The following is a 25,109-nucleotide window of genomic DNA, read 5'->3' as shown; positions in this document are numbered from 1 at the left end:
TGGGTGGGACAGGACTGGGGCAAGGTTGGGAGGGTACCCATCCCCCTCCTTCACACCTACACTAAGTATCACCCATGTTCTCTGGGACTAATACCTAGGAAGAAACTGACAGGGAGAAGGTATTAGTTGGGTTTTTTTCTTCCCTAAATGAGGTACTATCAGAAAAGTCACAGTTCTTGTCATAGTTATGGGTACTACATCAATAATTAGGTTTGGAAGCTCAATTAATTAGGTAGTGGTCTTGCCACTAAACTGTGCTTCCTTCCTCAGAACATGTTTTTTTTTAAAAAGCATCTGCTGAATAAAACAAATATACATTCCTCTGGAAAGTAAATATGCCTTTGTCATCATTTACTGAATATTCTCAGTTTACAAAGCTTCTTACGCTACCCCTAAATTAGAGAAGGAGCGATTAGGGCCAAGATGTTCCAAGGGCTGGAAGGAACTGCAGTACATGAGCCCTGAAGCCACAATGAGTTGGGGAAGATAAGCCCCAGGGACCCACTAAGGCTGTGCTCATGGCAGGGGAATGGCAGGGGTGAGGCTGGTGGAGGAGCGAACCTAACCACCCGCAGACAGAGTGCGCTGAATCTGAGCAGTGTTCATGGAAACGGGGCTTTGCCTAATAGGGTGAGTGTGTCAGTGAGAAATTCACATATCAGCCTTCTGTTTCCCTGTGCCGAGTAGTGCCAGGCACAGAGTACGTGCTCACAAAATCCAAAATAAAAAAGCTTTGAATGTGCATTCAAAGGCAATGGGTTTAAATCCCATCTTAGACAAGGCACTTCAACTCTCCCAGGGCCAAATAGTCTCCTCTACAAAAGGAGAATAAAACCAACTAGTAGCTCCCAGGGTTGCCGCAAGCACTAATGAACACCTACACACATGATTAGCACAATGTCGGGCACAGAGTAGGTAGTTCAAAAAGGTTAACTTAAAAGAATTTTAACAGGGTGTGAGGGAGAACTCGGGACATCCTGCATAAAATACAGGCTATGAATCGAAACAAGGGTGTTCCACATACTTTGTCCACAGATGCAGTCAACATGCCTCTTTGGCAAGTCTTGGAACTATTTACAAGCTACACAAGAAGCTCCTCTAATTACTATACAATCAGGACTGATTGTTTTTACCCACACCAGTATCACTCAGCTCCATCAGCCACCTTATCCTCCAGACTTAGCTCAGACACTCTTTTTGGCTCTCTAGGAGACTTCTCAAATTCCCTCAGTGGGATGGATATTCTTAACAATGTGCCTCTGGCTCCTGCCTCTGTCAGTTCCCACGCAAGGGTTCTGACAAGAGTTGGAGGTGACACCCAATACACAGAACCTGATCCTCAAGGCAAGCACTTTGAAGGGGCGATGCTTCATCTGTATGTGTAATTCTCCCAGTTATTTCTTCCTGAACCCACATTGCATCACAATGACCCATCCGTGTGTCTGTCTCTCCCACCTAGGACATGACCTTGGTCAGCTTACTCCATCTCTCCAAGTGGATGAGCCATTCTGCAAAATGGGAATAATACTGCTCTTCTAGGGCTGCTGTTAGAATTATATGATATCATCTCCATAAAGGTCTTATTTTTAGACCCCCCTGCTATCCATAAGAGTTACCAAAAAGCAACACGAGTTAAACTCAGATATAAAAATCTGGAAGAAAAATGCGGCTTTTGTGCTAGAAGAGATCACAGTGAAGTATTTACATTAGAGAACAAGATTTAGTTAAGCCTTCCCTATTTATCATTTACAAAGGAAAAACAATCAATATACATTAACTGAGCAAAGAGAACAAAAACTCACATTTTTCTTACACAGAGTATCATATTATTGACCAAGAAAGCCTGAAATGAATATTACCTGACTCTGAACTAAATGTTGCTGGGCTTGTCTCTATTGACATAGCCATCTTTATAGAAAATGGCACTCTGGAGTGTTTGACAGCTTTTATCTTGCAGATGCCTGATGGTCCTGAGGAGCGTCAAGCTTACATCTTATCAAAGAAAATTGAGAAAAATGGGGTTTGCCAAAGTATGACAGGCCACATCTGGGTTCGTTAAGAGAGGTTCATCAGAAAGCTCAGACTATTAAAATAACCTTTGCGTTCCCCCCGCTCATTGAAAAGATAATAAAAAGCCACTATTGAGGAAATAAAAGGCAACAATTAGAAAACTTTCAATTCTGAAATTGGAGAGGTCCAGAGGCTTGGATAAAACTGATGTCTGCTCAGCTACTTAATCCCCAGAGAAATTACACATCGGGATGCTGATCACATGTGAGATATAAGGTGATCCCCTCCCCCATAAAGGTTCTACCAACAATCAGTAAATTTTAGAACACAGTTAAAAATCAACTGTTTGTTAAAAAAAGTCAAAGTGATACATGTGTATAGCCTTAAAAATAAGACAAAAGTACAAAAGGCTTATACTGAAAAGCAGCAGTCCTTAACCTTAATTCATAGTAATCACATTCAACACAGTACTTATCTCCTTATTTCTAAATAACAATTTCTTGATTTTAAATAGTAAAAAATATTTGACTTCCCATTATAGATGTGAGTAACTTACCACACACACACACACACACACACACACACACACACACACACACACACACTATGCCAGACTCTGTTCTAAGAGTTTTGTAAGTACTAACTCATTTTAATTTTACTTGATATGAGGTCATCGGTGACTTGAACAAAAGCTGTTTCAGTGGAGAGGACGGGGCTAAATCTGGACAGAAGACTGGGGAGAGGAATTAGACAGTAAATAGAAATAACTCTCAAGACATTTTGTTCTAAAAGGGAGAATAAAAATGGGATAAAGGGGAAGTTTTGTTTTTAAGTCTGGGAGATACTATACCATGTAAGCAAACTCTTAAGAAGGGCCAGTAGAGAAGAAAACACTGATGAAGCAGAGAGGAGCTCAGTGCTGGAGGAACTCCCTGATGGTAGCAAGAAGGAAACTTAAGTGTCACCTTCTCAGTAAGGCATTCCTTGACCATCTATCTAAAACCGCAATGCCTGCCACCTCGCCCTCCCCAGCCTCCTTCTTTCTTCTATTTTTTTTTTTTTTTTGAGAAAGGGAACACAGCAGGGGGAGTGGGAGAGGAAGAAGCAGGCTCCCAGCAGAGGAGCCCGATGTGGGGCTCGATCCCAGAACGCCGGGATGACACCCTGAGCCAAAGGCAGACGCTTAACGACTGCGCTACCCAGGCGCCCCCGCTTCTTTCTTCTATTAACACTCCTTAGTACTCATCATTAGCTACTGTGCTATGTATTTAACTTATCTAGTTTACTGAAGGTCTACCTACTAGAATTAGAATGTAAGCTTTGGGAGAACAGGGATTTTTGCCTATTTTGTTCACTGTTGTATCCCCAGTACCTAAGATAGTGCCATGACAAGTACTGGTTGAAAGAAGTCAGGTGGATAAGCAGAGTGGTTGGCCCTCGAGAGGACGGACAGTGTATCCACAATAGAGAAGCCGAGTAGAAGAATAGAGACCTCAGGAGGCTGACAGGTATGGTAAGGGCTTCCACTAGATATGTACGGAATTTCAGGTGAAAAATATCATTTTCCCCTAGAAGTTCAAGATGTTGTTTCACCGTCTTCTGGTTTCAAGAACTGCCATTGCCAAATCTCGTGCAATTTCAATTCTTAACCTTTGTACAAGAACTGCTTTGTCTCTATCCCTGTGTTGTAAAATATCACCATGAAGGGGCTTGGTATCTTCTTTTTTAACTTTTTAAAAATTTTGAAATATATATACACATGAAAGTATGTATATTATATAATCAACCTTTAAAAGAAAAAAACCTCAAGAATCCCAAGCCCAGCACCCTAACTTCATGGTTGGCAAACTACAGCCCGAAGGCCAAGTCTGGCCTGCCTATTTTTGTAAATAGAGTTTTGTTGGAACACAGCCACACCCACTAGTTTATGGATCGTAAACTACAAGTTGCAGTCCAGTAATTACAAGACTATATGGCTTATGAAGCCATATTTACTACTGGACCCTTTACAGAGTAGTTTGCTGATTCCCTACCAACCTCAAGACAGAAAACAGTATTTTTGATGTCCCCTATATGCCTCTTCCCAACTATACTGTTTTCACTCCCTTTGAGGAACCTACTACCTGAATTTTATGTTAATCATTTTTTTTTAAAGATTTATTTATTTATTTGACAGAGAGAGAGACAGCCAGCAAGAGAGGGAACACAAGCAGGGGGAGTGGGAGAGGAAGAAGCAGGCTCCTAGTGGAGTAGCCCAATGTGGGGCTTGATCCCAGAACGCTGGGATCACGCCCTGAGCCGAAGGCAAAGGCTTAACGACTGAGCCACCCAGGTGCCCCAATGTTAATCATTTCTTTTCATCCCCCTTGCAGTTTCTATGTATCCCTAAATAATATTCCATTTAATTTTTCTTACTTGAATGTTATGTGAATGAAATCATACTGTACAGTCTTCTATAGCTTCTTTCACTAGAGCCCTAATCATGTTGGTGGGTTAGTTCTTTTTTACTGATATAGTATTCCATTGGATGACTATACCATAATTTAGGGGTTCTCTGTTGGTAGACATGCAGGCTCTGTCCAGGTTTAAAAAACAAAAGCAAAAAAACCAATGTTGTTATGAACATGCTTGTACATATATCCCACTACAAATGACCAATGACTGTGTGTAGGTATGTGTATGTGTGCACACAAGCAGGCGTGCACACACAATTCTATCCAGGGATGGGATTGCTGAGGTTTGAGTGTGTACAAATAGTTTTGTACCACATACTTTTCAGCGTAGTACATGAATTCTCCAGTACAATTCAATATAACACTTGAATTTATTAGATATCAAATTTTTGCAAACCTAGAGTTTTAATCATTGTAGTTTTAATTTGTTTGTCTAGGATTATTAATGTAGTTGAGCATCTTTCCACATATTTATTAGCCATTTGTGTTTTCTGTCAAATGCCTATTTGTGCTTTTGGCCAATGTTTCTATTGATAGATTTGTCTTCTCCTTTTTAACTGCAGTAGTTCTTCATATATTTCAGATATTAATCCTCTGTTGGTTTTACATATGACAAATATCTCAACTCCAGCTTGGGACATGTCTTTTCATTCTCTGAATGGTATTTTTTAATGAACAAATGTTTGCAATTTTAATCTTTTCCTATATACAATGTATATTTCGGATTATTTGATTAAATCCTTCCCTACTCTGAGATTACAGAGAGTATTCTATTTTGTTTTCCCAAAGTTTTAAAATTTTGGCTTTCACATTTACGTCCTTGATCCATTTGGAATTCAGTTTTCATATGGTGTAAGATAGAAATTGCCTCCCTTTTCTTCCCCATGTAGATAATCAATTATTGAAAAATCCATCCATTCTCCCAGATTTTACAATGCCACCTCTGTTGTATATAAAGAGCCTCCCACGCGGCCTGTTTCTGCAATGTCTGTCCTGTTCTATCAAGACTATTTGTGTATTCCTGTGCCATTACTAGCATTTTAATTACTACAGCTCTATAAAAAGTTTTGATTCTGGTAAAGCAAGCTTCCACAACCCATTCTTTTTCTTCAAGTATGTCTTGGCTCTTCCTTGGACTTTTCTGCATTAATTTTAGAATCAGTTTGCCAAGTACTGTGTAAAATCCTAATGGGATTTTGAATGGAATTGCATGCAATCTATAGATCATTTTAGAGTGAAAGAACATCTTCAATACATTGAGTCTTCCTGTTCATGAACATAGTCATGCTTTTTCTCCATCTACTGGTAACCATATAAATTTTCCCTTTTATTTATTTATTTTTAAAGATTTATTTATTTATTTATTTATTTTATTTTTTAAAGATTTTATTTATTTATTTGACAAAGAGAGACAGCCAGTGAGAGAGGGAACACAAGCAGGGGGAATGGGAGAGGAAGAAGCAGGCTCTCAGAGGAGGAGCCTAATGTGGGGCTCGATCCCAGAACGCTGGGATCACGCCCTGAACAGAAGGCAGACGCTTAACGACTGCACCACCCAGGCACCCCTATTTATTTATTTTAGAGGAAGAGAGAGAAAGAGAGAGCGTGCAAGAGCAAGCAGGGGGAGGGACAGAGGGAGAGAGAGAATCTCAAGCAGACTCCCCACTGAGCACAGAGCCCAAAACCAGGCTCAATCTCGGGACCCTGAGATCACCACCTGAGCTGAAACCAAGAATCAGACATTCAAGTGACCAAGTCATCCAGGTGTCTCATGAATTTTCCCTTTTAATATGTTAATGTGGTAAGTTATATTAATAGATTTTTCTAGTATTAGCAACCATACATTTCTGGAATAAATCCAACTTAGTGGTTATGAATCATATTTTTTAATACGTTTGCTACTATTTTGTTTAAAACTTTTACATCAATGCTTATGAGCAAGATTGGCTGAGAAACTTTCTTGTAATGTCTCCTTCTTGTGTGGTTGAATGTCAAGATTATACAATTATCACAAGAAAAGCTGGAGTGTATTCCCTTTTCTTCCTAGACTCTCAAGAAGAAGTTTGTCTAAGATTGAAATGATCTGTTCCTTGAGATCCTTTGATAAAACATACCTGTAAAACCATCTGAGCTGAGTCTTTTGGGGAAAAAACTTTATGTATTGATTTAATTTCTATAAATTAAATGACCTATTTGATTTTTCTCCTTTTGATTCAATTTTGGTAAGTTATATTTTACTGTCCATTTCATCTAAGTTTTTAAATACTGGCATAACATTGATAATAGTATTTTTCTTACTATTTTTAAAAATCTCTGCTGCAAAAAAAAAAAAATCTCTGCTGCAACTGCTCTTTGTGCTTGTTGATTTATTCTTTAGTTCATTTTAGTTTGGGGAAAGAGCAGAAATAACTTCGTGTGTTTAATCCACTATATCTAAACAAAAAATTACACAGAAGGTACATTCCTCCGTATCTATAAGAAGGAGGTAATAACAGAACCTATTACACACTGATACAGTGAAGGTTAAATGAGTTAATAGATGCCAAGTGCTTAGCACAATGCCCAGCACATATTAAGAGCTCAAAAATACCATGATTATATTATAGGGCATTTAAATTACACTAATATGATGTCCTTTTTTTGTTCTACTGAAGTTTAATACTCCAATGCAACAGTAACTGGTTGTAGACTAGACTCCTTCAACTGGACTTTTATTTTTTAAAGTTTTATTTATTTAGGTAATCTCTACACTGAATATGGGGCTCGAACTCAAAATCCTGAGAGCAGAAGTCACATGCCCCTCTGACTGAGCCAGCCAGGTGCTCCTCAACTGTACTTTTATTCTAACTGGCCTCATAAAGATGCAGCAATAAATCTAGATGGCAATCTTCTCATTCTCAAACTCTCTGGGTGTTCAAGCCCTGAGATTATGAACTATACTTCTAGTTTAAAATAAAATGACAAAACAAAGCAAGAAGTCTACTCTGGGATGTTTTCCGCTCGAGGGCAAGGGCCATGCTTTTATCACCTATTATGTGTATGAGCCTGGCACAATCAAAAACTGTGAGTTCTTGACAAGCAAACAATACCAAAGAAATAATAAAATAATGAAGTTATGGTGAAAACCATAAAGAAAAACTATCAGCCTCACAAAGTTTTCATTATTAGGCACCTGTATTCGTGGGTAAACGCACAACTGATTTTATCCATAGACCCTTCATTAGGGAAATTCTCACTATAAGAAGGTCTTTCTACCTTCTCTAACAGAGAGGTACCTGTTAGGCACTCCACTCCCAGTCAATTTCTGTATGCAAGGTTAACCTCAAAAGAAAAATAATACTATAAGCAGATACTGAATTTCAGTTAATAATATGCATACACCAATTATTTAGGGGGAAATATACTGATGTCTGTGATTTACTTTAAAATACATCAAAAAATACGATGGATTGATGGATAGCATGTGGGAAAAGCAGTCAAGTATTCATGGCAAAATCTAGATCGTGTTATATGGGTGTTTACTGTAAAATGATTTCAACTTTCTGTGTTTCAGAATTTTCATAATAGAATATAGGGAAAGATATAAACTTGTATACCTGGCAAGTTAAAAAAAACTAAAATAAAAAGAATATGAAAAATATTTATATTATCCATATAGCAATAGTTATTACAATATAAAAGACCTCATTCCAATTTATCAAAGAGCAAACAAAAAAACCAGAGTCCCATAAGATAAATGGGAAAAGACATTAACAAAATATAAATGGGAAATAAACCCACGGAAAATATTCAGTAACCTCTAACCAAAGAAAAATAAAGCAAACCTGCCATACCATTTTATGCCTATTTTATTAGCGAAATTAAAACACATATGCCTGAATACACACACAATTCTGGCAAGGCTGCAGTAAAAATGGAAACTCATATATGGCTGGCAGCATTCGCTATAAACAAGCACAGTGTGTCTGGGAAGCAGTCTGGCAGTCCCTAAGTCACAGTGCTCAGCAAGTCCTTTGACCTGATGGTCCTACTCGTTAGACTACGAGCCACATCCATCAAAAGCAGCCAAAAGATGTTCACTGCAGTATTATCTACCAAAGGATGAAACTACGAACAACCGAAATGGCCATCAAGAGAAGAAAAGGTTTAGTAAATAATGACGTATCAGTACAATGGAATGTACTGTCATGATACAGACATGTAAAAAATGACAATGATGGAAGAGTATGTGAAAATATGCAAAGTGTTCATAACAAGACCAAATGGAAAACTATTTATAATTGATTGTGAAGCGATAAGAATCAATGAAACGTGCACTGGCACTGTAAAGAAACATGAATAATTAATGAAAATGACATGTTGAGGGGATTGTGGCTGATTTCTTTTTCTAAAATTGTCTTTCATCTTCCTGATACATCTTTCAATTAAAATAAAATAATTAAAAAGCCCATCTCAAGACTGTCTACTCACAGTGCTGAGTTTGCTGCAGACGATGAGAATCCGGCGTTCATACAGCATACTGGCATACAGATGTAACATGTTGTTTACATCCACGGCCACAAAATATTCTGTCAGATTTCTCTAGGAGAAACAAGAAGGGGGGATTTGTGGCTTATTTCATTTGTTCTTATTACAAGCGATATCTAAAAAAATATGAGAAACAGAAGATAACCAGAAAGCATGCTCTCCTCTTCCCCTGTCCTATTCTTTCCACCTGGGAGACTGAATTCTGCTCTTGTGTAAAATCACGAAATGCGAAGTTGGAAAAGACCTCAGAGATGAAGCACTTCTGTGTGGTGATTACAGTTTACATGACGTCACGGGCAGCAACACACTGCTGGGCCTATCAGTTCCAAAAGGTGAGCAGGACAGGAAGTCTGCAATCTTACAAATGAGGAAACCAAGCCTCAGAGAGGGATGCCAAGGCCAAAAAGTCTCATAAGCAATAAAGACAGGACTGAAGCTCAGATCTTCTGACCCCGGACCCTGGTACTTTCCCAATGTGCCGTACCATAGTCTAGGCAAGAGAAAGGACCCAGCGACCAAAATGTTTTTGGCACAGAGGCTGTTTCTGTCCAACAGATCCCACCCACGAAGGCTGGGCAAGCTCCTCTCTTGTCATCACTGCCGGTGTCCCCCTCCTCCATCGCTGACATTCTCTAAAAGGACTCGGCTGGAATTAGAGCAATTTTGAAGATTTACAATTTCCAGGTATTTTACTCAAAAGGGGGAAAAAAACTGCAGACAAGCAGCAGGAAGTGGTGACAAAGCAGTGTTTTAACTAGCTTTTGTCTGTAGCCAGGGCTTCATTTCTTTAATTAGTACTATAGATTGGTACTCTTCGGTTTTCAGAAAAAACATAATGTGTTTCATTTCTGCAACCCTTTCTATACCCACCTGACTTTAATAATACACATGAATATGTTAATTTCTTCAATGTTACAGGTTTTCAATGCCACACAATATAATCCTCTGAAAATGAAGGGGGTCAGGGAGGAAAGGAACACTACTTGCCAGGGGTTGCGGTTTATAATGATGAAAGAGCTATAAACCCATAAATTCAAGTAAACCAGGTGGATTTTACATGCAAAATAGCATAAGTGCTTTTCAACAATATTATGGGTTGGGAATAAGAATGGGCACTTATCTTATGATTTATTGTTATTAGACTAGAATACCAGGTTAACCATCGACCTTTATAAATAGTGAGTGAATTAACAGCTCCATATACTGACTACCTACCAAGTGCCAGGTACCATATCAGGTACTTCGTATGTGTAATCTTATGCAGTTCTCACGAAACTCCAAGGAGGCATTTCCCCCCCAGTATCCAGATAAAGTCAGTCTGGGAGAGAGTCAGTAACTGGTAGAGTCAGAATTTGGACTCAGATCCAACTCCAGAGCCCATACACTTCCCCTTACATTACATTGTCCCACTTAAGTATTTTTAAACATCTACAATATCCAAAGCTTTACATACATTATTTCATTTCATCCTGAAACCACTCCTTGAACACATATTATCATCTCTACAGATAGGAAAACAGAGGCAACAGAGAAAATGAAGTAATAAGACCAGGGTTATACACTATGTGGATCTTCAGTCTTGGCTGAGTTTGTCTCTAAACCTGTGCTCTTTGTATCAGTACAACTAGTAGGTCGAAGCTGTATTCAGGAAAGAAAGCATAGCGTTGGAACAAAGCAGGATCAAAGTACGCCTACTGAAAGAGAAAAAGTGTTGTTAAGAATTGTTATCCCATTTATCGAGTAATCCTTCTGTGCTAGACAATAGGTACTTTACCTGTGTTCTCTCCAATCTTCTCAACAACCCTGAAAAAGGCCTTATCATTTCCCTCTCATGGATGAAGAAACTGAGGCCCAAGAAGGGTAAGTAGGCTCCAAAGGTCACCCAGCTAGAAAGGGCAGAGCCCAGTTTCAAAACCAGGTCTCCTGAATCTGGAGCCCTTGCTCTAACCCCCACACCAACTTGCCTCCTAACAAACTTGAAAAACAAAACAAAACAAACAAGCAAGGCCGTCTGAATTAGTCAACAAGTGGATCTCTTGCCCAGTGGACTGAGGAGTGCTGAGCTAATGATGTCAGGGTGCGGTTCATTCTGAAGACCGTGACATGGCAGAGCTATTCTCGCAAACAAAAATACAAGGCCCTCAGCTGAGCATTTCAGTAAAATGCTTAACTGCTGATGAATTACATAAATTTTTCTTTTAGGAGAGGATGGAAGTAAAAAGAAAATAGAAATGAGGAGCTTAAAGAAGGCCAGAAAGCCCATTAGCACTTTTGACAGATCCAAAGATAACTCTGAAGCCACCAAAACGTGGCCTCAAGAGTCTGCCAAGAAGCTTCACGCTGGGTAGAAATATGTTACACAGCTTGCCGTCCAAATAAGGAGACACAGCGTCAGAGACAAATCCTGCACCTTATTTTGGTGGGAGAAAAAAAAAAAATCGTAAGGATACTTTTGTGGATGGGGAAGGAAACATTCCTGAAATCAACACACCACTTGGTTGAGGCATAACCCCCAGGCCCAATCAGGTTCTGAGAGATTCAGGTGCTTGTTCCAAAAACTCTATACAGGTATGTTAAAAATATGTAACATTTAGCCAAATTCTCTCTAAACTGTCATGTACTTTTTTTGGTATTTCTCATCCCATCTGTGCTGATTACCAAGATATTTGTGTCTAAACAGAAGCTGTCTTTCTTATCTGCTTCCTCCCCTGCCTCTTTCCTTCTGGGATGCCACCCGCCTAGGCGGGTGGGAGTGGGTGGGAGTGGCGACAGCCCTGGGAACTTCACTCAGCCGTGGGAGCACCTGTGGGGCAGAGGGGGTCCTCGGGAGCAGCTGTAGGGAGCAATTACAGTTTCCACCAAGATTCATCTCTGAAGAAAACCCCTTGGAGAGAGGGATCTCCTCCTCTGTTCTTTAAAGCATCCAGTGGCTTAAGCTACACCAACCCTCAATTTCTCAAACCTGCCATACCTTTTCATACCCTCAGGCCTTTACTTCTGTTGTTCCCTCCTCCTAGAACGCTCTTCTCTTCCTTGAGGACACTCACTCACTTTTCAAGACCCAGGTGAAATGTCACCTCCTCCTGGAAGGCTTCTTCGATTCCGCATTTGTCAAGCTCCTACACTTTGTGCTGGCATGCTGTTTTATCTCTATCTTATAACCACTAGGTTACAAGTATGTTTTTTGTCACTAGACTGAGGTCCCTCTGGATACAATGACATATCCCATCATCTAGCAGTTTGATAAAGGAATGAATCAATAAGTTAAGAAAGCAATGACTGAAGACCTCAGCTCCTTAGCTGGAGTTTGAGCAGCATAGCCTAAGAGAAATACACCAGCTTGAAACACAACGTAGTGTATTAGGAAGAACACAGCATCTGACATCAGAAAACCTGGGTGAAGTGATCGATTACTTAGTAATGGTGAACGGCTCATGGAAAAAGAACTGACACTGGCAACTCACAATGTCAGGTAAAATAGCTGGGGGTTGGGGAGGGGACTGCTGTTTAAGGTATTTGTGGCACATTTATTAAAAGTGTAAAGAAGGGGCACCCAGCTGGCTCAGTCAGTTGGGCATCCGACTTTTGATTTCGGCTCAGGTCATGATCTCAGGGGCATGGGATCAAGCCCTGTGTCGGTCTCCGCGCTGGGCACACAGCCTGCTTGGGGTTTTCCCTCCCCCTCCCCGCTTCTGCCTCTCCCTCCCCCTCGACCTCTCCCTCTGCCTCCGCCCCTCCCCTCCCCGCCCAAGGCCTGAGCTCTCTCTAAAAAAATAAAAGTATAAAGAAATAGGTGGTTTGTTCATCAGGTAATCGGGAGGGGGCTGCATACAGAAGCAGATATTCATTTCACAAGTCAGGTCATCATAGGTCCTATGGATAAGACAAGAGTATAGGAAATTTGGGAATAAGGAGCAGAGAGGGGCTCCATGGCACGTTGTCCTAGATCAAGATTGCAGCCAGAACATACTATAAGCTTATATATCTAAGAGACACAAGGTATACCACTCTCCTAGCACTTCGCTTCAGTGGGACTAAGTCTTCAACCTCCCATTTCTGTCTCCTGTAAACAGCCAATCAACAAACACTTATTTAACTCCTACTATGTGTTTAGTAACATCCTGGGAGCTAGGCCTGCACAGATTAAGTAAAGATGATCCCATTTTCCAGGACCGTAGCCTGGGGATGGGACTGGCATCAGTATAGTGTACAAAGTACCATGGTCCAGGCTACACACACTCCAGGGCTGCCCGAGATGGGCAGATTCAACTTTGCTGGATGGATATGGGGGCAAGGCTGGGGAAGGCTTGACAGAGGAGAAGACAGCCGGTCTGGGCCTCCCAACAGGGCTTCACTCAATGGACAGAGGGAGAAGCAGGGAGGAGAGAGGAGCTCCAGCGGGTCCGTACAGTGAAGAGGAGGGTGCAGGGCGGGGGACATGCTGGGGCAGGGGAGCTAGGTTCAGAATCTGTGGGAGCTTAAACTTTCCCCGTGGGTAAGAGGGAGCTGCTGAAGGATCATGATACAGTCACATGTGTGTTTCACAAAGATCTTCCTAGAGGTCCTAAGGAGGATGCCCAGGAGAGGGCAAGCAGGACGTAGGGCAATCAGTCAATGGGCTACTGCCATATTCTGGGATAGAGTGATTACAACGAATAAACTACGGAGATGGAAGCTTTGAATAAGGGTGGGACAGATCTCTGTAAAGTGAAATCACAGGATCTGATAATGAATGAAGGGAAGAAGAATCTCAGACAACACCCGGACTTCCAGTTACTACTGGGCACCACACCTGTCCACTTGCCCAGGTTTTTCTAAATGAAGTCTACTCATTTCATGAGGGAATCAGTCCTCCTTCTAAAGAACCATCAATCCTGTCAAGCATGGCGTCGCTGCTCACCTAGTCTTCGGCCTAGTGTCCTGGATTATAAGGCCACCACGGCTAAGTCTAAATCACCATCCCCTTCGTTCCCTGACAATTACTTCTCTGTGTGACTCACCTACTGGGAAGGAATATCTTGCTTAGAGAGACTATTTCCAGTGTCCATGCTCAAAAGGGTTCAGTTTTCTCAGTGCCAGCACGTTTTTAGGCTTAAGGACATTCCATTTCTATTCATAGAGCTCAAGCATTCTTTCAGTTACATATCAATTATGTGCCCGTGAGCATTCTCCTATTTGCCTAGTATTCATTACGGGCTCACTCTGTAGGGCTGGGTAGCAGGGATATGAAGCTGACCACTACTCAGGCTGGAAAGGGCTCAGGTCCAAGGAAGGACTCTAGTTAACGGGGTCGGGACAGCCTGGAAGTTTGAGTTTTGGACGAGGCATGTGCTACACAAGCTCCCTAGCCCCTCTAGGCTCCCATTTCTCATCTCTACAAAGAAATGACGGTGAAGGTCCCATCCAGCTCTGACCCTCTGTGGTTCTAAATCCAGACAAAGAGGAAGGGAAGGCACCTGGCAAGCCTCATTTCCCCCAGGAGAAGCCCCATGATGGCTGCTCGCTTCTAGCTGTCCCTGCGGGCTCCTGTGCCGATCCAGGTGGCTGGGGACTTCGGGCTCACTGTGATCGACGCCCGGGGTAAGGAAGCAGGTGGGGGTTGGGGGGGATGGGCCAAGGATGGGAGGGGATATAGTGGGGCTTAGAGAAAAAGCGTCTTAGGTTCAATACCTTAGGGAAATGAGATAATCCCCAAACCAAAGAACCGACTCTAAGCTGGGTACTCCTTGGAGCCTTCGAAACAGATGCTAGTCCGCCCCACGGTCTGTCATTTTATTAGTCTTTGTGACTTTCAGCTTCATACACAGTACAGATGATAAAGCCTTACTGTACTGTGTCTGGAGGAGGCTTCTAAGGCAGGAGGCTTGGTTTTGCCAATGGGTCTTGTTTCCTGAAATCACTCCTGCTTAGATTATTTTACCATAATGTAAACCTTTAAAATCGTCAATTGATTTTTTTTTAAAGAATTTAGGTTACTTTAGTTGTGTGGGATTCTTAAAAGGGAATTATAAATTTGCATTCTAAAATAATCTGAGAAAAGAATTCCACAAACTCACTTAAGCAATCACATCAGAGAAGTATATTATAGGAAAGAAGGCAGGGTTTACCCAGAGGTCAACTTTTATCCCTCCGTGTGAATGGAAAAACCATTAGAATAAACAATTACCTGACAACTCTTAAGAGCAACAATGGAATTCTCTACAATCTCAGTACTTGATAATAGGTCTTCTACTACCACCTCAACTTTGTTTATTTTTGAAAGTCACGATGAGTTCATAAATCTTTTCTATATCATGGTACATCTTTTGACAAAGTGGAGTCTGGGCAATGTTGTATGTAACTGTCCATTCTAAATGCTTTCCGTGCATCATTAACCACTTGGTATGACACTGACCAGATAATTAAGACAGGTTTGTTTAATATTCCAAATGAAGGTCTATATGATTATCCATTAATCAAAAGTAAACCTCAAAACCTGGCTGTTAAAAAAAAAGAACCCCTTCTACAACCAGTTTACAATGTAATTACTACTACATATCTGTTCTTGGTCTGTGATTTCTTTTTAATGCAGGTCAACTGTTTAAAATTTATAAAGATTTATGCTCATTTAACTATTGCCCATATAAAATTCACTCCTACATGTGTTATCTTGATAGAGAGAGAAAACCCTGATGAACAATTACATAGTGATAGTTTTTCAGTGAAAAGGAAGAAAATATTTCTACACAAAAATTGTAAAAATAATGAGAATTAACTTCAACAGCCATCTGAAAGTGGAAAGAATTTTCTACATTTGCTTTTCATTAATGTCTTGCAGACACACTGGCTCGAAAGCCAACTGAAAAGAATTGTTATTTTCCCTTTTCCTGGGGGTGACTGCATTGCTCAGTCATTCATTCACCCAATCATTCAGTCACTCCATAAATATATATTGACAATCTACTATGTTCTGGGTATAATGCTAATTACAGAGATGCAGTGATGAAAAAATACTAATCCCTCTCATTATAGAAGGAGAAATGACATTAAACACATTCACAAAATTAATTATAGAACTTAAATCGACGATGAGCAATTTCTTAGAAGGGTGTGGGGAGCCATGGAGCCTGAGGCCCAGGACCCAGCAGCATCTCGGTGCTGGGATCAGACTGACCTGAGCGTGACTCCTGGTTTTCGCGTTTACTTGCTAGCTAGCTGGCTCGGGGCAAGTTACTTCAGGTCTCTGGGTTTCGTTTCCTCTTCAGAGCAGGGATCACAACCACACCGTAAGGCTGCTGTGAAGATCCTATGATGTAACAAATCGTGCTTGATCTGATTCATGGTAGGTGCTGAGTCTATACTAGCTCCTTTCTCTTTTTCCTCTGTCAACCATTCTCCGAAGCTGTACAGAACCATCTGACTCTCTGGTGCCAGAATGAAGTTCCATGTACCAAAGTCCTTTTACCCTTTTCTTTGCTCATTCTCTTAACATGTACCTTAGAGAAGATCATCAATAAATGTTTACAGAACCTCCCATATGACAGGCACCGGAGTCCTGGACTCCGTTCCCTGCACCATTTCTAAGCTTCGGAAATTCTGGTGTCGATGGCACCTGCTAAGAGGCTTGTGGGGTCAAACATACACTCCCTGAAAGGACAAATACATCTTCACAACCAAGAATGTTAGCAAAAACCCAGGAAAGACAAGTTCCAAGAAGTAACGTACCCTAGCCCTGAGTCACAACTCAGACCTCAAAAGAGGTTAAGACTAGACTTGCAGGAAAGACAAGAGAAGAAGGTAAAGAAAAGGACCACCATAGCAGCATCTCTCTTGTACCAAGCACTGAACTTGGAACTTTACATTTAATTCTTCATTTGTTTCCCATATTTCTCTTTATTACATAAGGACACTGAGGCTCAGAGAATCCAAGGTCCCCGAGTGGTAGAGCCCAGTGTCTGGCTGTCTCCAAAACTCATGTTCTTTCCACTACAGCAGACTCTATCATATTAACAACCCCATGGTTATTGCTTGTTTCAATTTGCAATGCAGCAATTTAGTCATTTTAAATTAATCCTTGAAAAATCACCAAGAGATTAAAATGCAAATTTCAACATGGCTAGAGCTCAATACTGATTCTATGTCAAAAATCACACAAATTGGTCCTACAAAAGTTCAGATTCTCCTTAGAGGAAAAGCTTTCCTGCTTCACTTCATATTTGAGATATGAAAAACAATTTTTTCCTCTTTCCTCATGAATATCAAAAGTCAACTGCAGGGAGGCAGGCGGGTATAATGAAAACAAAATGCTTTGGTTCCTTACCAACCTGAGTCACTACACCCCACTTAGGTGTAGACTTTGGGCTGGTAACCTCAGGTCTGTGAGCCCTGGGTCCCCATATATAAAATGGGGCTCACGTCTACCTCTCACAGAGGAGCTGTAAGGATTTAAATGGAACCATGTATGTTAGGAGTCTGGCAGATTGTTTTTATTATTCCCGCTTAGAAACAAACAAGGCCAGCCTTTTACCGATTTGCAAAGGAGGATTTAGGGGACAATGGGTCATACACAGGGAATTGGTTCATTAGTGGCAAAACCAGCAGAGGGAATGCAAATTTTTTTTTTTTTAAATGGTGGGGGCAGTGCAGACAGGAACTGGAGCTGGGGTTATGAAGAAGACAGTTTTGTTTTGTTTTTTTCCCTCCCAAATTATTTCTAACCTCCATTATGGCAGTGTTGAAAATTAAGAAAGTATCAGAACTTTCAGGTACCTCATTTTAAGTTCTTAAGGAATTCTCGGTCCTTCAAATTAGAAAAAATTAAAATCGTGAACCTAACCTAGGCAATAGTTGTTATGACATTATTTATAATAGCAAAACATTAGAAATAATCTTCCGATACACAGTTAAAACACTGTAGGGATTTCTAGTAAAATATGGTAGATTAAACACACATATTTGTCTTTTCTCTCTGATACCGTCCCTCCCCAACAACCCCCCAGGGAAAGTCACAGTGAAAGAATTTTAAAAGACATAAACCCCAAAGAACAGGAGAAAAGACATTATTGGTACGAAAAGACATTCAAATTTTTAGAAGCCAGAAAGCAGAAGTTACTAAAGAAATGGTTCTCAACCTGGGCCATTCACCCCCAGGGGACATGTGGCAAGGTCTGGAGACATTTTGGGTTGTCACAGCTGGAAGGCGATAATGCTACCATCATGTAGTGAGTGGATCTCAGGAATGCTGCTAACATCCCACAACGTACAAGACAGTCCCACACAACAAAGAATGATCTGGCCCAACATGTCAGCAGTGCCAACTGAGGTTGAGAAACTAAAGGAGGATGACTTGGCACCCCACAAAGGGCTGAACACTAAGGACAAAGGGATAGCACACAGGCTCGAGCCCAACTCATACCACACAACTCCAAAAAGGTTCAGAAAGTGGAGACACCCAGAACCTTTGAAGGCTGCAGAAAGGGTGCCAATAAAAATAAGATTCTTCTCTCCCAGCTCACTAGTCAACTGGCCTTCCGATACTCCTCCAGCAAAAGAAGTGTTTACTTTCTAGAGGAACTGAACCAGAAAGGCGTGGGGACACCAGGTATAGCTAAGGATAGGGGATAAAGCATTACGTAAAAAATGGGAGGGGGCTTAAAGAATACATGCTAAATGTTGATATCCCATAACTCACCATCCCCATTTAGCTGCCAGCATGATAGTAATTGAAGCTTATGCTTACTGGCAAAAACAAAACAAAAAATAAGACACACACACACGCACACAAACTGACTAGCTCCAAAAACAAGATTCTGATACTGACATCTGAGAGTCCCCCCCACACACACCCCCTAAGTAACCAGGCCTCTGATCCATCAACTACAATAAAGGCCACCAAGTAACAAGCCCCATTCACGAACACAGAGCTTCCACTAGCTTTTTAGTGCCTCCATCTTAAATAGGGCCGGACAAGCGCTTGAGGAAAGCCTCTACAATCAAAGATACAGAGTGAAACAAAAAAGAGACAAAACATTAAGGAAGAAAACATGCAGAAAGAACAATTTTTTAGACCTATGAATGAGTCTCGAAGAGAAAAATATTGCACTCATGAAACAAGATGCCATTAAACAATGAATAATTTCTTGAACAACACCAAAAAGCTCTTAGATATAAACAATGATAGAAGAAATTCAAAAGGGTGGAATGATTTGTGAGGAAAGTAGTAAGAAGGCTGAAAGAGAGAGACGGAAAATAGAAAAGAAAGTTATTGGATCAACACAGGAAGTATAACATCCTACTATTGAGGCCCCAGAGAAAGGAGAAAAATAAAGAAGAATCTTTTCAAAGAAATAATGTGACACCATTTCCCAGCTCTAAAGGACATGAGTTTCTAGACTGAATGAGCTACCAAGTGCCCAGCACAGCAGATGAAAAGAACAATTTCAGAACACCAGAGACAAATAAAGGATCCTAAAAAAATCAGTCAGGAATCAGAATGGCTTACAACGTCCAAGCTGCAACAGGAAAATTAGAAGTCAACAGAGCTATGTCTTCAAATTTCCTAAGGCAATTTCTAATCCTATCCAGAGTAGAATAGTCATTTTCAGTGATGCAAGGTCTGACCATGTTACCTCCAACACTATACTTTCTCAGGAAACTACTGGAGAATTTTCACCAGAATAAGGGAATAAACAAGAAGATGTGAAATACAGGAACTCCTATTTGACAAAAAGTTGTACAAGAAAGAAAATGCAATCATAATTGATTGTCTCATTCTGCATGTTCACTGAATTGTAGACATTATGGAGTTAAAATTTTTTCTGAAGATAGAGGGAAAATGGGGGAAGGAAAACATGTGAGTGAGAAGAAGTTATCTTTTGTGGGAAGAGAGGTTCAGAGGTGGTAAAAGATCTAAACTCTCAACTTCCACAGGAAAATCAATGTGATATCTGAAAAAGAAAAATTAAGACACAGCAATATGTGCCTAATTAGTTTAAAACATGGACAGAAATACTACAACTGCTAAAATCTTGAAAGTAGCTGTCTCTGGGAAGTGGAAAGTAAGGAGAATCTGAAATTTTCATCAACAATTATGTGGTACTATATGATTTTATAAGCCATTAATATGTCTCACTTTCATAAGAATAGTAATACCATTAAAAAATCATTAAAAAAGGATAAAGCAAACCAACATGAACAGGTTTTAGCACACATGTTAAAAAGTGAGTTGCAAAACAATATGAATAGTATCACATTTATGTTTCAGAAATGTCTACAACATACACAGGTACTCACACATATAACATTATAAATACATAGAGAAAGGTCTGAAAGGTCTGGAAGGACACGCAAACAGGAGGGGGAATGGGACTGGGGTTGGGGAGGGACGACGGTAATTCACTTTTTTCTATATGTACTTCTTATTTAATGTTTTTTACAACAAAGATATCTTGTCATGAATTTTAATGACACAGGTAAACATCCACAATATGTTGTCATAAAAAAAGCACTGAGATAGAAAAGTATGTATTTCGTATGATCTCCATTGTTTTTTAAAATGTAGCTTCTAAAATTGTTTTTATTTTAATCAAACGGACTCCTTTATCTCAAATAAAATATTACCTAATTCCCAATTTAAGCGGCAGGAATGAACCTGCAATGAATAAAGCAGGAGCAGAGACCCAGTGCTCTTGTCAGCCAGCCAGCCATTTCCCCCAGGCTGCCCAGGGTCCTACAGCAACCTCAGGGCTTCAGGCAGCATAGTGTAGAAACTACTACTATCATAAAGGGGAAAGAAAAGCTTGGAGTGTGACTTTCTCTGAGATATGGGATAACAAGGGACTTTTCTCTTGCTTTTAATACATATACACACATACCTTTTCTATAATTTGGAACAGTTTACATAATAATCTGTTCCTTTATATGCCTATATAATCACCTAAAACCTCACATACTAGTAGCAACAAGGTGTAGAGATGGCCAAAAAAGCTTCATTAATCTTTTCAAGTTATGCTTCTATATTTATATTTCCTATTTCTTAGGTTGACTTGAACCATTTATATTTTTCTGGAAAATTTTATCTTATCTCTATCAAATATACTGCATAATTTTAAGATTATTTTATTATTTTCAAAAATTCAGTGTTTTTTTTTTAAAGATTTTATTTATTTATTTGACAGAGATAGACAGCCAGCGAGAGAGAACACAAGCAGGGGGAGTGGGAGAGGAAGAAGCAGGCTTCCAGCAGAGGAGCCTGATGTGGGGCTCAATTCCAGAACGCCGGGATCACGCCCTGAGCTGAAGGCAGACGCTTAAGGACTGAGCCACCCAGGCGCCCCCCAAGTTTTTTTTTTTTAAGATTTTATTTATTTATTTAGAGACAGAGAGCATATGAGTTGGGGAAGGGGCAGAAGGAGAGGGAGAGAGAATCCCAAGCAGACCCCACACTGAGCTTGAAGCCTGACACGGGGCTCAAACCCACGATCCTGAGATCATGACGTGAGCTGAAATCAAGAGTCAGATGTTTCACCAACTGAGCCACCCAGGCACCCCTCATTTTCCAGCTTCTTGAACTGAAAGTCAAGTTCATTATCTTCTCAGTTTCTTATTTATAATAAATGCATTAGAAGCTATCAGTTTCCCCGAGGGTACTTTTGGCCGCATCCCTCAGGTTTTTGTTGTTTAGTGTTCTTGTCATTAATATCTAAACAATACACAATTTCAATGTTTAATCCCCTTTGACCCAAGCACTATTTCAAGTAGATGAATATTTTTAAAATCTTTATCATTAATTTCTAGTCTTATTTCGTTGTCATGAAGAGACTGACCTGTAAGACCTGGAGTTTTTCTATTTTAAAATTTTCAGTGTGATCTGGTACATAGCCAATTTTTATAATTGTTCCAGGGCATTTGAAAATAATCCTTTAGCAAATAGCCTTTTGCTGTTTGTCCGTGATATGCCCCTACTTCTGCTCTCTCACAGGATTTTTCTTTTTCTTTTCTTTTTTTTTTTTTTAAGATTTTATTTATTTATTTGACAGAGAGACAGCCAGCGAGAGAGGGTACACAAGCAGGGGGAGTGGGAGAGGAAGAAGCAGGCTCCCAGCGGAAGAGCCCGATGTGAGGCTCGATCCCAGAACTCCGGGATCACGCCCTGAGCCGAAGGCAGATGCTTAACGACTGAGCCACTCAGGTGCCCCATCTCACAGAATTTTTCTAATTCTTTTTGGGTTCCTCCATTATCTACTCCTTATTGATTGCTAAGTATTGGTAATCGTCTCCTTTTTTTTTTTTTAAAGATTTTATTTATTTATGTGACAGAGAGACAACCAGCGAGAGAGGGAACACAGCAGGGGAGAGGGAGAGGAAGAAGCAGGCTCCCAGCGGAGGAGCCCGATGTGGGACTCGATCCCGGAACACCGGGATCACGCCCTGAGCCGAAGGAAGACACTTAACGACTGCGCTACCCAGGCGCCCCGGTAATCATCTCCTTTATGTTGTGGAAACTCCTCAAATTTTCTGGCTCATGGCAGCTCCTTTTGGAATTACATGGACATTCTTCTCCCTAATTTTATAGTTCTTTTGTCATGTCCATGGAATTTTTTGGAGATGAAGGGCAAAATAATGGGCTCGAAGTATAGCATAGTTACGTGAGAGCTCAGTCTCTAAAATCAGAAAGACCAATGTCTGAATTCTAATTCTACCACTTCTTTGCTATAGGACCTTGAATATGCTACTTAAATTCTTAGGGCCTCTGTTTCTAGATATAAAATAATAATTACAATAGTTGCCACCTAAGCTTGTTAAAAGAGCTAAGTGAGAAAATGCAGGTACTCACTGAATCCATCATCTGACAAGCAGTAGTACATAGTAACATTAGGTATTGTTGCTGAAATGGGAACTATGCTCCAAAGTTTTTATTACTTAATGTAAACAAAAAGGAAGCAGTGTTTCCACCAGAGCCTGATCTTAAACATTATGGATATATTTGACAATCCCAACTAAGATAGTTATCTAACAACTCTATCGTCTAACTTCATTAATAACACATGATTACGTGACATTTAAAATCTGTCTGCTCTATACACAACACATAAAAGAATTTCCTTTCTGTGAGTCTGTAATGGTTACAAAGAAATATACCACTTACTCCAGTACTTTAAAAAAATAATCAGGTATATACCCAAAAGAATTAAAAGCAAGGACTTGAACAGATGTTTGTACACCAATGTTCATAGCAGCGTTATTCACGACGGCCAAAATGTAGAAACAACTCACGTGTCAGTGGATAAACAAAATGGAGTATGCTATATACATACAATGGAATATTATTACGTCTTAAAAAGGAAGGAAATTCTGACGCATGCTATAACATGGAGGAACGACAAAGGCATGATGCTAAATTAAATAAGCAGGACACACAGGATAAATATCGTGTGGTTCTACTTATATTAGGTACCGAAACAAATTCATAAAGACAGACTCTGAAAGAATAGTGGTTGCCAGGGGATGAGAGGAGGGGGAAAATGGGGAGTTGTTTTTTAATGGGGACAGAGTTTCAGTTGGGAAAGATGAAAAAGTCCTGCAGATGAATGTTGCTGATGACTGCACAACAATGTGAATATATTTACACCAACAAAATGTACATTTAAAGATGGTTAAAATGGTAAATTCGATGTTATATATATTTTGCCACAATTTTTAAAAAGTAATCAAGTGCCTACATGGTGGTGAATCTATATTAATTCTACATAGTACTACTTATAATTGGAGTAAAACATTCTGAAAATATGTCTTACGGCTAGACACATAATTCAGCTTGTTCAGAGGGCAAACATTATTAAATACCTCTGCTCCCCAGACTCACGTTCACCTCTCCTAAATCTTTAAGAAGTGTGTGTGTGGGCGGGTGTACTCACACTTACACCCACAAATACTTTCTTTTACTCTCTTAAAAGTGGATACAGAAATGTAATACAATTCTACTTGAGTAAATCTATCCTAATAAAGAAATCTTTATAGGAAAGTTCTTTATATAGAAACATTTTATTTACAACAGCAAAAACTAAAAACCACCTAAATGCACAGTAGTGAAGGGAGAGCTAAGTAAACTACATAGTAAATGGAATATTACACAGCCAACAAGTAGGATTCTATGAATGAGATGGAAAAATGCATATGCAATCAGTGATTTTAAATATGTAAAAAATACATCCTAAAAAGACTAAAATGAGACATCAACACGTTAATAGGTGATTACCTTTGAGAAGTATGAGTAATGATCCCTCTTTATCTTTATACTGTCTCTACTTTTCAAATATTCTCTATTTGTTTTTGCTTTTGTAACGCATTATTTTTATAACGGGAAAATATATCCTTTTATTTTCTTTTAAAAGTAAATAAAAGACAAAGAAAAATAAAAATTTAATTCTCCCCCCAGCAAGTACTCACATTCTCAGGTATGCTGGGAAGTTCTCTAGTATCAGGCACAGTAAAATAAGAATGCTGGAAAAGAAAAGCAAATGCTATTTACTTTTGCAACAATAAGCAATAAGCCCATTACTCAGAAATCAGGTAAATGATCTGAAGGTAGTTCCTCACTCAGGTGAGGAAACAGTTTTACTCACAGGAAATGACTACAGAGTATTTTCTTTGGATAATGCCGGGTTATAGCCACACACATTAAATCACCAGTTTGGTAGATGGAATTCTTTTCTACGAGAGATGAACTTCTTTGGGAAATAAAAATGAACAGCTCAAAGAGGTTAAAGGCTAAATTTCCCTACAATGTTTGCACATTTCTGAACACATGAAAGCTGCAGGCTTCATAATTTATTGTTCAATGAGGCAAGTGGACTCAAGGGACCAAGTATCACTAGGTTCACTCAGCAATGGTCTTACCAACCAAACCTGCCATTTCATTTTAGCATCTGAGATTATATCCATATACAAGCTGTGGGCAAAATCTGCCCCAAAGGCCCAAATGATGTTAAGGACAGCTCCAGCTGAAGGACTGCTGCACTGAGACCATTACAGATGGCTAAGTGTGGAGAATTCTGTCCCCTAAGCATGCTCTGCAAAGAAGCCTCCTGACTTCCAGTGTAATCTCAAGTGAAGTGAGCGGGAGACTCAATGGAGCTGAAA

General features: G+C 39.9%; 1 protein-coding gene across 7 annotated transcripts in view; it reads right to left on the bottom strand.

The window, feature by feature from the left end:
* DENND1A (DENN domain containing 1A) overlaps positions 1-25,109 on the bottom strand; it is a 489,116-nt gene that overhangs the window by 229,251 nt on the left and 234,756 nt on the right. For all 7 annotated transcript variants that reach the window (XM_045790973.2, XM_045790978.2, XM_045790976.2 and 4 more), the window contains 2 exons: positions 24,417-24,470; positions 8,934-9,044 (listed from right to left, as the gene is read on the bottom strand). In XM_045790973.2, the coding sequence (XP_045646929.2) occupies positions 8,934-9,044; positions 24,417-24,470 (165 nt within the window). The remainder of the gene's footprint in view (positions 1-8,933; positions 9,045-24,416; positions 24,471-25,109) is intronic.

This window comes from Ursus americanus, chromosome 18 (assembly GCF_024610735.1).
Source record: "Ursus americanus isolate L20-20 chromosome 18, mUrsAme1.1.p, whole genome shotgun sequence".
In the NCBI taxonomy this organism is placed as follows: domain Eukaryota; kingdom Metazoa; phylum Chordata; class Mammalia; order Carnivora; family Ursidae; genus Ursus; species Ursus americanus.
The sequence above is the reverse complement of the archived record's forward strand: the minus strand, read 5'-3'. Positions and strand labels throughout refer to the sequence as shown.